At 36.7% G+C, this 13,905-nt stretch overlaps 1 protein-coding gene across 8 annotated transcripts in view; it reads right to left on the bottom strand.

Annotated features, from left to right (window-relative positions):
- PLEKHA5 (pleckstrin homology domain containing A5) overlaps nt 1–13,905 on the bottom strand; it is a 168,416-nt gene that overhangs the window by 39,211 nt on the left and 115,300 nt on the right. For all 8 annotated transcript variants that reach the window (XM_031597813.2, XM_031597807.2, XM_031597810.2 and 5 more), the window contains exons 10-12: nt 6,886–7,353; nt 2,437–2,905; nt 901–984 (exon numbers count right to left, since the gene is read on the bottom strand). In XM_031597813.2, the coding sequence (XP_031453673.2) occupies nt 901–984; nt 2,437–2,905; nt 6,886–7,353 (1,021 nt within the window). The remainder of the gene's footprint in view (nt 1–900; nt 985–2,436; nt 2,906–6,885; nt 7,354–13,905) is intronic.

Raw genomic sequence — 13,905 nt, 5'->3', positions numbered from 1 at the left:
GCAGGTTTCCTAATTCTGGCCCCTGTTATGCATGTGCTGTGGGCAGCACTTCTGGTTTGTACAGGCAGAAGCTTGGACCTCCTTGCCCCCTACCCTGCTCATCAGCCCAGCTCCAGTAGCCCAGCCCAGGAGAGCTGATGGGGCCAGGAACCCAAAGAAGTGTCTGCGGGAAATAAGGCGTGGAGATAAGGCACCAGCTGCCAAAGGCCATCCCCTATGTCGTTGAAGATGCCAGGGATTCATGCTGGGAAGTGCAAGAAACAGCAGTCTAGGCAGTGGAAGGATTAACTGAGGAGCTGTTGCCTTCAGTTTGATTCACAGTCTGTACTCTCAATTCATAAACACCTCAGAAAGATTACAGAAAAGAGATCAAAACTGTCAAAGCAACCTAATGAATTTAGGACAATCTTAGTCAAGGGTCATGTTTCAGTTAGGGAGCTGGACCGCATTCACCAACAGTATTTTGATGAAATATCTACAGTGGAGTTTCAACTCCATTACTGAAAAATAGGAGATGTCAGAAAGGACATCATTATTCCAAAAGCAGTTGTAGTATTCTTAACATGTTCAAAAAAGGAAAATCTTATTTCTAGGATTTTCTTAGTAAGTATCGGAGGAAGAAATATTCTGTGAAACAGAAATCTCTGGGAAGAGATGGAATGTATCACAGACAATTAAAAAAAAATCCTTCTTTTGGAAAGAAAATCTGGACTCACTGAGTACAGAATATTTTCAGAATTCAATTTAACCACCTTTTTAGTAGCTTTAAAAAATTCCTACTAATTAAAATAAAGGTTATATTTAATGCAAGCTCTGAGCAAAGACTTCAGTGTTGCCTCTTTAAAGTATTATTCTTATAAATAAATAAATAAGATGTACCAAATAAAAAATACGACTCACTGTTTTGCCTTGGAGGCTCTGAGGAGAAACAGGCTGTAAACTTAGAACTGCTGGCATTGACCTTCTGTCAGGCATATAGACATGCTGTACAAAAACAAAATTGCAGCGTGATCCACAGTTACCTAAAATCTCAACAGCTATTACGTGCTAAAAAAAGTCAGGCCAATTTCATTCTTAGGACAAATCTGCTGTATTTTTGGGAAGCTTTGGCCAGTCATGTTCTCTCCTGACTACCATTTTTGACACTTGAGTAAGCTACCTCTAAATTTCAGAAATATCTCAGATTTCATTGTTCATATCATTAATAGTTCTTTCTTATAGTTGTTGCCATACTGATATTATGTAAAGAACAATTTTAGTTTTCACCTATCATTGAAAGTTGTTCAAAATCTCTAAGATCTTTATAGATGAGATGGTTTAAGGCTCAGGTTTACTCTATTGATTTTATACAGCTAGTCTCCTAACCATCTACCTCTTAAAAAACAGGTTTGTGTTTTTAAGTTCATGGGAATGGTTAGCTGTGTAACTAAAATAAGCTGGATGTGGCTCTGGGCAGCCTGATCTAGTAGTTGGAGAACCAGTACATAGCAGGGGGGGTTGAAACTAGATGATCATTATTGTCCTTTTCAACCCATGGCCATTCTATGATTCTATGATTCTAAGTACAAACTGAATGGCATGAAAAACTGAAGAGAAACAGGAGTCTTGTATAGAAGACACTGAACATGAAACTAATTAGTAGCATAAAGTATTACAGATGGAAAAATCCTGAGAACAAAACATGGATGAAATGTCATATAAGCACATGCTCCGCAGCACTGATCTTAATAATACTTCTCAGATTTGGGAGAAGAATTATTAGATACTTCTTTGTTGATAGGGACCTAAATCATGTGGACATCTGAGCTAATGATTTAGCAAAAGGCTTCAGGAGTATTATACACAGTCAACTCTAGGAAACTACACCCTAATTTTACATATTTCCTTGGCACTCGGGTTTACAATTTTTAGCCTCTCTTTCATTGATGATGATGTTTAACTTTATGCTAGTCAAATGCAAAGGTTTTGTGCAGACTCCAGTTTTCTTTAGTGATCACCCTAATAACTCCAAGCATCCAAAGAAATGTCTACCCTCAGTTTTCTGCTGGAACCCAAGGCAGCCAAAATTGTGGTTGGAAAACAGACAGTAATACGTGGAAAGAAATGCAGGATTTTCAGTTCTCTTGGAGTTCCAGCTAGAAAAGCTAGAAGGGAGAATGTTTCCTAAACATACAACAAACTATTCAATTTTAGAGAAATGTAATCTCATGGACAGCAATATTAGGACCACATGTTTTTCTGCAACATATTACAATATCTTTCACAACCTTTAGATTTTAAACGCTTTTCTAAATCAAGACTTTCTCCATGAAGGCAGCAGTGCAATTTAATCTCCATTTCAATAAAATCCAGGAGAGTGCAACACAACAGTAATGGCATACTTTCTAAAAATCCCCCTGCAAATAAGTTTTTTCACTGTAAGAGCATTTATTGTACCTTAGTATGATGCGCTCTGTGTCTCCGATCAATGGTTACATCTCCTCTTTGCACTGGTGAAGACACTTCTGATCTGTAGGTCCGCTGAGGTGAATACCCTTGGAAACCTGCTATTGAACCATGAGAAGGCGAGGTGGGAATTGAATGCATTGTCTGATCAGAAATATTGATCATCGTTTTTGGGCTACTTAAAGTACTGTGCCTACTAAGAGTTGTTTGCTTATTGTAAAACTGACGTTGCTGCCACTCGTAGAGCTGCCACATCGTGTCATCACGCATTGACCTTCGTTTTTCTTCAGCTGTCACGGGTCCTATGGCTCTATCATAAGCTGATGGTGTCATGCTGCAGAGGCTCTCTGGCCTTGCTTTGCTGTTTCGGGGCAGTGTTCTGTAGCCTTCTGGGTACCGGGGTAAAGCTTGAGGTCGATGGCTTGGCATGTTTCTTGGTAGTGTCTGATATGAGATTATACTGAAACACAAATATATTAGTTAGTATATTACTATATTGTATTAGTTTATATTAAAATCATGGCAATAAAAAGTTATTCAATACTGATTAGGTTTATCCTGCCAGCTCTTATCGTTTTTGAGCACCGTCATTTTAAAAACATGCAAAATATCAAGATGATATTTCAGATGATATCAAGATTTTTCAGCACTGTTAGCAGCTAAAACTGGATCTTATGTCAGATTAACTGCCTGACAATTTAATCCCAATTTCATCTTTTCATCAGTTTAATCATCTAGTAATACTGACTGTAGATCACATCTGGTCTACATGCTAGACAGGACTAAGTTTTTTAAGCTGAGTATTTCTATACTGTTCCAAACATGAGTTCTTCTTAAATGCTCTCTTTTTTCAAAAGTGAAAAAGTCTCCTGTTGCTTCTCTGAGAAAGAATTAAACAGTTGTGAAAAAACAACATGAATTTGTAACAGCAGATTAAGGAAAAATAGCAATTATTGACAGAGGTTCATTCAGCCCTTATCTAAAATTCTGATGTGCACCACTTAAAGACATTTGCTTCTGATCACATCTGTGAGTGATGCTGGCCCAGAGACAAAATTTATCTCAAGCTGAACACGATGCAGCCATCAGAGGGCAGCAGCTTCCAGCTACGCCTCAGCAAGCCCAGCTCAAATAGAAACCCTGGAACCTGAAGGCACCAGAGCCTGAAGTCAGCTCTGAGCAGCTTCGGTGCCACAAACACATTAAAGAAATGATGTATAGCAAATGGTGAAGCACTGTGGGTATTAGATCCTTATGAAATAATTATTAAGGAAATGGATGATGGTAAAAAAAAAAACCAACACACTTTTCACTGAATATTTATAATCGCTTGTATCATTTTGGAGATTAAAACTGTGGAAAATAGGTTTACATACAAAGTCTGTGGCATATTCTGAATCTTTCCAAGAGTTAAGAAAGTACTATCCCCATTTCATAGATTGGATAGCTTTTTATTCTCACAGAAAATGACTCTTAATATTGTTCTCTCGCTGCAAAATCTGCCTACGTGACTCCACATTTCTTTATATAATATATAATTGATGGTAAGGGCTTTTCTCCATCTCCATATTAGAAAACAAACAACTGAGACATTTTTGGGTTCCTCTTCTAACTTTCAGAATATTGTTTTAGTTATTCACAAATGAGTATGGTAAAGTCTGATATTGTCATGAAGGCAGCCAGTAGCTAGATAAACCTCTTTCAGTAAAGCTCCCCCTCTATTTTATTAACTGAATGGATGCTATAATCCTGCTGGCTCCTTTAAATATCTTAGTGTGAACAAGAGCTGCATGAAGATCTTAATATGAAAAGACAGTAATCTGAAGTCTGCATACAACTCGTTATATTCTAGAACATTTAGGAAGATAATGCATCCATCATTTATAGGCAAACCATAACTAAAATTGATCCACCAACGTCCTGTTGATACTTACAATATAAATGCCTTTCCAGTCAAACCCAAAAAACAACTCTGGACAGTGCTTCAGCCTGGAATTGCTTTGCATGCAAAAGGACTGCCACAGGCAATTAAGCAGTCATACAGCCTGTAAGGCTGCAAACTCCTGCTGTCATAAATAGCTTTCTATCAGTGTTCCCATTAGAAGAAAAGTTTTCCATATGAGTTCACAGACTCATTAAGAATACCCTCAGAGGTGCTGGGCAGAAGTACTTGCTCTGGTGTGTGAGCTGGGCCGTGTGGGAAAGAGACTGCTGCCACAGTTTTGGAGGCTCAGTATTCACACTTATCAATACCTTCTGATCAAAACCACAAAACATTCCTTCATCCTAAGGAATGAAAATACCAACTGGCCTAGAATATTCAACCTTTATGTGGGAACCAAGCAAAGGGTGACAAAGCAACAACGATCAGCTGGTGCTGAGCAGCAGGCACTTACTGCTTAGGGCACGGTGGGGAGACAGATGTCCCACCCTGGGCTAGCAGCATCTCAGCAATGCTCTTGGTACCAGGCGACCCTTCCTCTGTGTTTTAAACATTTGAGAAAGGTCTTACCGCAGCCTAACCAGATCCTCGTCCCGAACTTTAACATAAACTGGAGCTTCTCTCTACTCTCAGCCATGAACTTCAGTTCTACTTAGACTCTCTGCCTCCAGTCAGAATCGGGCAATCTGAACGAACAAACAAACAAACCAAAAAACCCCACACATTTTAGAGACATCACTACACATTAGAAATTCTGGTGGTTACTTAAGACCGCTTCCGTGCAGAAGCAAAAGGGACAGCATGATGTCTATTTTTTTTCTGCTTCACAGAAAACAGAATGGCTTGGGTTGGAAGGGACCTCAGGGATCATTAGCTCCAGCCCCCATGCTGCAGGCAGGGCTGCCAACCTCTACATTTAATACTAGACCAGGATGCCAAGGGCCCCATTCAACCTGGTCTTGAACATCTCCAGGAACAGGGCATCCACAACCTCCCTGGGCAGCCTGTTCCAGCACCTCACCACTCTCACAGTAAAGAACTTGCCCCGACAACCAATCTAAATCTTCCCTCCTTCAACTTAAAACCATTTCCCCTTGTCCTGCTATTATCTACCCTTTCAAGGAGTTGACTTGTTAAAACTTGTTAGCTTTCTGCAGAGTTGAAATTCAAAGCCTGCTTGTGTCATCAGTGGCCCTCTTAAAGCAACAAGTGTCTCTATTATCAAGAACAAAATACTGATAATTAGAGAATATTCTTAGTGGTACTTCCCACTACAATGAATCAGTTATAGGGTTTCATGCTTGCTCACAATCAAAAAAAGGGCACAGCTCTTCAAATTTCTACTGTTTGGATGCAAGTTTTACAGTACAATTTAAAAAATCTAATTGCAACAAGGAATTTTCTCAGTTCTCATTATGCAAGTATACACAATAAAATAAATGTCAGGTTGTGCAACTCACTCTCTGTAGTGCAGATTCAAACTTGAGCAAACTACTTACAATGAGTACTTCATGAAAAAACACATTAACTAGTCCTAATTATATTTAATGAAAAAGTAAAGGCAGTGGGGAAGTTTTTAACCAGTTTTGGCACGTGTAAGAAACTAGTACAATCTTTTGCTGTTTTGCAAAAACTTAGAAAGTCTCCAACTATAATTCCACATTTTAAGAAAACAGATCTTCTGAATTTGGTTTTATCATAAGCTCTGCTATCTATCTATATGTGAAGTTCCTAACTTTCAGCTCTTCAAAACGTCTCCCCTAATATCACCCCAATATTTCTAATCTTATATAATATTCATTATTATTTTTCAAATGTTTTACTGCTAGAGCTGCTTGTCTGTAGGGCAGCCTGGAAGCAGTGCCAGAAAGAGAAATTGCTATCAGCACAAGATTCAATATTGTCAATCATTCACATGCAATTTCAAGCTTCAAGAATAAGCACCGGAGCTCAATATTAGAACTGGGAGATGTTTAATTTCACAAGAAAAAGAAGCTTTAAGCATCAAGTTAGTTAGATTAGTCTGACTTACTCTTAGGTAAAGCTTCTATCTCTCTCTTTATTATAGTTTGTTTAAGTTTAAAAACTGACTGGAATATTTTTGAAGCATTTTAGATAAATACTGTTAAAAAAATTTGAACATAAAAAACACAAAGGACAGGGCACTTACATGAATAGATTTTGAGAAGGAAAAGTAATTTTTATGATTGATGTCACATTCTCTCTGCTAGGACAGAGCTATTTCTCATATCCCAAAGGGTTTTCTGGCCATTTATTAATAGCTTATTAATAATCATTCAATATTTATAAAAGGTGAACTTTAAATCTGTTCTGAGTAGGCATCCAGGCACTTCTCGTAGAGAACAATGCATAGTACATAATATTGTTCTCTATAAGAATATTTAAATAATATGGATTGAGAAATAAAGCAAGTAGCCTGGATACAAGACTATCTGGTAGAAAGCCCAGTTAAAAAAAAAAAATTACATAGCACTTACCCTCTTGCTTCCTCCTCTTGCCCTTTTCCTCTCTGTATTTTAATCCACTGCTCCAACTGCAGCATTGAATTAGTTCTCTGCATAACTCGTTCAGACTCCATATGTGACTGAATTGCATTGTGCTGACCTCCATCTCCAGTATCTGCCAGGACAACACCAACAGCTTTATTCTCAGCTCCATTTAAATGAACTGGTCTGAAGTGTCCAGCCTGAACTGTGGTTATGGGTAGTGTCCTGTATTCTGATCCCAAAGGATTTAGCTTCACACTGTTAATTTTTGTTAATGGTTTATCTTGCCCAACTTTCTGGAATCCGTATTTTTCAGCTTCCAAAGCCTTCTTCTCTTCATTTTTGTTCACTTCTCTGTTTTTCTGGTTATTTTGTGCCTCTGGCTTAATTAGCACCCGATGGTTTGAAATATTATTGGCCTCTCGAGGTGGTGTATTTTCAGTGGTGAACTTCTCAACTCTAGAAAGGAATATACAACAAACTGTAACATCAAGAAAACCTCCATTTTTAATAATAATAAGAAAAAAAAGTGAACCTCTTTCCTGTTTATCAGGGTGATTTCAGTGATCACTGTCCAGATATTTTAAACTCATATATTTGAGAAAAAAATCCAGGATGTATTTTCTCAATTATCAATGACAGCTTCTTTCTCTTTCTCTCTCTCTCTCTCTTTTTTCCCCCCTCACCCTCGATGCTTCTCTTTCTTTACTATTTTGAAAACATTTATAAGTTAAGGCAATTTTTTTAAAAGACAGCTTCATATTAAACCCCCTGATAAAATGTGCACTGAACAAGAGCAAAAAAACAGACTCTGAAAAAGCAGATGTTTGGTTCCCAGAGGGCTGGACATTTATACAGTGAAAGTAATCAGTAGTTTTCCAAAAGCCAAGGCTTCCAGAAATCAACAGCCTGAAATTCACGCTATTTTTAAAGCTATCTTTAAAAATGGTAGCAGACTACACTGCTGAATAGCTTATAATTCACGATACTGCTGGATTTAACATATAAAAAGATCCATTTAAGAAAACAACTATTCATGGTCCCTGGCATGAATTAGGTTTCTCTGGTATGCTATCTCTTCAGACATCATACATTTTAGGGGAAATAACTGTGGCTTCCCTAAGTTTAGAAGGGAAGATAGCTGCTGACTAAGGAAACTGTACCACAAAAATAATGATATTTTTACTGCTTTGGAGTACTTATACAAGTAAAGAACGTATATGGTTCAATTAACCATTTTCCTTTTAAAATTTTAGAATGTCAAGAAGCTGTATCTTTTTCATCCCTGGCTCATTATCTGTACATCCAGCTCAGACAGTGACATTTTTAGTGTGACGTACTAGAAAAAAGAAAGAACAAAAAAAGCTGAAATATTTTGGTCAACATTTTTGGGAATGGAAGGAAGTATTTGTTTTAAGATTACATCTCTTTATAAAACCAAACATTCAAAGAATAACATTTCATGTTATGATGTTGAGCTAATCTTTCCAATCTTTTTGCATCCTTTTGGGGAGAAAACATTATTCATCTTTTCAGTTGTGTCCTGTTCAAGCACCTGATCTGTGTGTAGAAAGACCATCACGTATACAAATGTCCAAGAGCACAGGACCACTATGAAAAGTGATCTGCTTCTAAGTAACTACATTCATAACAGTAAGCATTTTTCCTTACACAGACTTGAACATGAGGCCAAAATGTATAACAAGTCTACACTTTCTTGGCATGTTGTTTAAGCCATGATTTCCCAAGAAGCCAACTATTTGTTGGCTTCAACTCCAGTGAATATATAAAGGATGGAAGACTATAATGTCCTTATAAAACATTATCCGCAATTAATAAAGCTGAGTGTTTAACTTTATAAGCACCTTCCATTATTAGAATATGATAGAATCATCACAGAATGGCTTGGGTTGGAAAGCTCCTTAAAGATCTACTAGTTTCAACCCCCCTGCTGTGGGCAGGGTCACCAACTGCTAGACCAGGCTGCCCAGAGCCACACTGAGTCTTGCTGTGAATACTCAGCGATCTGAAGGGGATCAGGAACTTATTTTATAAGTACACCACTTCAAACAACAGCAAGATATCAATGTCTGCTGCACCTTGTATTCAAGTTTGTGTGAAATACACATGTATTTTGTGTGTATTTCATACTGTGATACTTCATGAGTACATAAGAGGCATGATATTTCCCCACACCTTTTTCTGACACAGAGGTGGTGATCCCAATGTCTTTCACTATTAAAGTAAAAGAATTATGAAAGGAGCTCTAAATAGTCCTTTTTCTTTCTTCCCACAATTACATCTGAGCTGCTGACATTAAAGTGCAGAAACATCAAATTTATTGCAAATGAAAATATTTGTATCAGTAAATCCAAAATGCATATCTCCAGCTACCTACATTATCATTTCTTTTAAACATAGTTTTTTCTTCTGCATCATTATTAAATACAAATGTTAAATGTATCTGATGCTTTCTGACAGCAGAAAGTAAATGCTAAAATTTCTGCCAGTGATAGATTGTAGAGAAAAGAAATCTTAATATACAACCAGTTTCTACATAGAAAGGGAGGATGCATGTTAGAACTGCTACATCTACATCACATTTTTTATAATTTCCAATTATCAGCAAAGAAATACTATGCTCATCTCACTTTAAAAGTGAGAGCTAGTTTGTTATTTTTTTTCCCTAAGACTTCAGAGTATTCCAAGACCCAACATTTCTAACTGGGTTCCTCCTTTAGGTTACACGAAGAAGTGGATCACCTCCTCACTTCACCTCAAATCTCTATGACCTAATGTTTTACCACAAGCTAAAGAAATTTCCCAAGAATTAAAAATGTCATTTCCCACAATTATCAAGTCAAAAATGACATTAAAATTTCATCTTTCAGCCAGCTCAAGAGTTTGCAAGTAAAATACTCCTTTGGAACTAGTCCTAAACACAGGCTATGTTGTGTGTAGCATGCCTTAGTACTGTCATAATGCCACCAGGTATCCTCTTACGTAACGTTACATCACTCTCCCTCAGGGTACTTTGCAGTAAGGAGCTAGTTGCCCTTTTACAGATGGAAAAACTGCTGCAAACAGAGTCTTATCTCTAAGGATATTCATCAGGTGGACAGAAAAACCAAGCCTTAGCATAGTGTTCTATTCACATTATCATACTGGAGATGCTAATTGGAAAAAAAAAATAATCACATAACTGTTTTTTCCTATCACTTGTTGCTATGGTTATATGCAGCAGAGATAAGTATTTCTATTTGACATTCTTTCTGAAGACCTTTCTCATGGTGTGACATTCAAATTGATAAAAATAGACTTCGGGGCTTGCCTTTAACTCAGTGCATCAGATCAGACAACATAGCGTGAGCAAGAGATCTCTTTCAATAGCAGTTGTTGCAACCAAGAAAGAAACATCAGAAGCTAGTATGCAAATGTAAGAAATAGAAATCCTATTTATGCAAATGTAAGAAATAGAAATCCATATTTATTTGTCTCCATGTTTGTATGTGGCTCTCAAAGGTTTTTAACAAGGCTTGTGGGATATGTTTTGAGGATGGAAGAGGAAGAAGACAAAAGAGAATGAGCATCATATCAAATACAGTTTCATACTATATACAATTTATTGATTTCTACTACAAAACAAATATGTAGGGAATGGTTCTATGAGGAAAAATACTATTTTCAGCTTTTATAAGCAAATACTATAAACAAATACAAAATTCTAAAACAGATGAGGGGGTTATGTAGTTAATTATCAGACAAACATGAGGACGGCCCAAAGCCAGCTAGAGGCATTTGAAAAGACAGAGTCGTGTTTTTCAAACCCAGCACTGTCAGTAAGCCCCTGCTGTGGATGTTGTTATGCTAACAAGTGGTTTTTTGGCAGCTTAGCTTATGCTGTTCAGGAAGAGTAACCACAGGAGAAGAGAAAAATCTTCTCTTAGTACATGCTGCAGCGCTCAAGAGGAAGATACAATGGCTCTAGCACGCACAGTTAACAGTGAGAGTGCAGGAAAATCATGCTCAAATGATGGAGCTTGGAGAAATAAGCATTTGGGCTACTGGATATGTGGCTGGATATTAACATCCACAAACACAAGCAAGCAATCAGTACTACAGACACAACTTGACTGCGGTCTGCAGTGATATGGCAAAGAATGAGTACAATGTTTTGCTAATCCAGACAGGTTATTTGAGATCATATTTGGAGTGATAAGCTTAGGCAGTTCCTTGCTCATTACAGTATTTCTTGTTATGATTTTGGTAAGTTCCTCAGTATGTTATAAAATTTGAATTTATTATGTAGGTAAAATAAAAACAAAAACATTCAGAAAGGAGTAATTATATTTAAGTCAATAGGAGTAATTACTATTTGTCCTTTCCTGCAATTATACATCAGAAGGGAGTGTTTCTACTTCAAGCTGCTGATCAGTTCTAAAAGAAATTATTCTATTTTCTCACTTCAGCATCTCTTTCTGTATTATATGGTTCAGTATATTTGGAAAGTAAGAATATTTGATGGAAAATCTGACAAAAATAACCCACACAACTTAGTGTTTCAAATATCTTTTTATCTTTTTTTCTCTCTAAGGAACTCTTGTGCTCAAAAAAATAAAATCAAGACATATTCCAGCTCTCTAGTTATTTAAACCTGACTATTGGGATGGTACCATAAGATTACCATAAGTAAGGAAGTCCCTTAATTTTAACATTAAAAAAACTATACTGTAAAAACTTTGATTTATTAACGGGTAATTTATATTAACGAGAACAGAAAAGTGGCTCAGTTGGGTTACAGAGTAAGTTTCTTCAGACATGGTATCATAAGCAACTTAGTCTGTTAGAAAACTGTTCAGTCTTACACTAGAACTTCTAGAAAAGAAAGAATGGAGAGCCAAAGACATTGGCTGAATTTTTGATTCAACTCAAATAATTCATTCTTAAATCTATGTGCATGCCAAACTCTAGGTTACTTAAAGATGAGGTAATACCACACTAATTCTTAACAGATTCTTACAGGGAAGTATTTCTTCTGGATATAAGATCACATCCTGCTACATGGTCCATCTTAAGAATTGGTCTGATAGCTAAAAGGTGGACTATTCAGAAACAGATGTCTGGGAGATTTTTTCCTTATTATAGTTAACAGACATGAAAGTTTTAGGGATTTCAATGGTCTTGAAGTGTATTACTAACAAACCTTTCAAAGAGATCAAATTTCTTGGGTTTTTTTTGTTTGTTTGGTTGGTTTTTTGTTTTGTTTTGTTTTGCCTGAGTTAAAACAACAGGGTAGCGTTACAGACTTGCTTTTCCTGTTTCTAACACTTGTTTTGTCTGTCTGTAAGCCATTCATCTAGATAACCAGGCAGGAAACTACTGATTTTGCTGTCAAGTGTTTTTCTACTATTTCAGCATGTGCCACTGTGATTCACCAAGGACTAAGATAAGCAACTGAAGCAGTGCAAGGCAGGTAGTAGGAGCATGTAGCTGGATGAAAAGCAATAGATAAGCTCAGCTATCCTGGGAATCCCCACTGTTTGCCTGTACACTGTCGAGCATTTGAAACGGGCAGACATTTGAAACAGGCAGACATCAGTGTTGGAATAGGCACTGCAGCTGTAAGGAGGGGATAGGAGCATGACCAAACATTTAGGGAAGCTGAAATATCCTTAACTGCCATGGGCTGCACATCAGTCATACTAAAGCAATCACGGAACCACAGCCTAGAAAGAATCTCATGAAGCTGGACCAACTGTCAGGGCAAGCTTACTGCATGTCTTGATAGGCTTTGAGGTAGCAAGCGTGACTGTACAGCTACAGCAATAAACTGAATAAAAGAGTGAATGTTTACATCAACATTTTAATTTCATTTGTTCCTTGTGTTAAAACAAATATCACAAATCATACTGTATAGCACTTGTTAGTACATTTTAATTTGCTAAATATGCTTTGTACAACATTGGCTATCGCATGAGAGACTATGAAGACACTTATTAAGGAGGTTCTGTCAGAATATTTTTTTCAATTCTTTTTTTTCTTTTACTATAAAGATATACATTTAAATATTCAGTCTTACAGTACTGCACAAACCAGATGAAGTTTTTTTGATTAGTTCAGAAAGATTCAGAGGGACATATGTCAATATTACTCTCCCTACAGTGTTTATATATTCAGGATAAGATTTTTGTTTGAAGTGAAGTGGGTCTAATTTGGTTCAATTGGTTTTCTGTCTGTAAGCTATCACCAGCTATCTGCAATATACTAATAATGCAAGCCAACATTGAGTTTTAAGTTTCATTTATTATTGACTAAGTTAAATGAGGTATTTTGTCAAGATAAGCTCATTACTTTAAGTGCAATCACTTTTAAAATTCTCAATCAAGAACTTAAAAGGTAAAAATGTTACCATCAAAAAAAGCATCAACCTGTTCATATTCTTATGCCTCTCTGCTTATCCTTTCCGGCACATCATCCAAACAAATGGTGGGTTACAGGGCACAAAACAAAACATGTTTATGTACAATATGAAAACTTACATAGTAAGACCTACCACTCCTCATTTCTATGAGCTGAAATGTTTTATCTTCTGTAATTTGTGGAAAATAGACACGATAGCTGACAGACTGATGTGCTATTTTTCCCAAAGTATGGAGAACAATGTTTTTTCTGTTAATCTATTACACTATGCTGTCCAATCTAAGAATGAAATACTTCATATACGATTTATTTACTTAAAAGATATTAAACAGCTAAGGTTTTAGACTGATGATTAAAATTTGTCACTAAAACACTTCACAGGTGCCAATTTGAAAGTGTGCCTTGTTTATTTTAACTGCCTGAATGTCCCACAGATTGATTTGAGTAAAAATACCAGTACGTTTGACTGAGAAGCTCACAAAACACTGTAACATTTAAGATTACAAATGTCTAATCATTCTGCTTTCCATTTCATGCTTCTACCAGTACCATATCGGAATACAGAATGCAAAAATGGCACAAACAAGTTAA

Source organism: Phasianus colchicus, chromosome 1 (assembly GCF_987193195.1).
Source record: "Phasianus colchicus chromosome 1, bPhaCol1.hap1.1, whole genome shotgun sequence".
Classification (NCBI taxonomy): domain Eukaryota; kingdom Metazoa; phylum Chordata; class Aves; order Galliformes; family Phasianidae; genus Phasianus; species Phasianus colchicus.
Note: the sequence above shows the minus strand (reverse complement) of the source record. Positions and strands in the feature narration are given on the sequence as shown.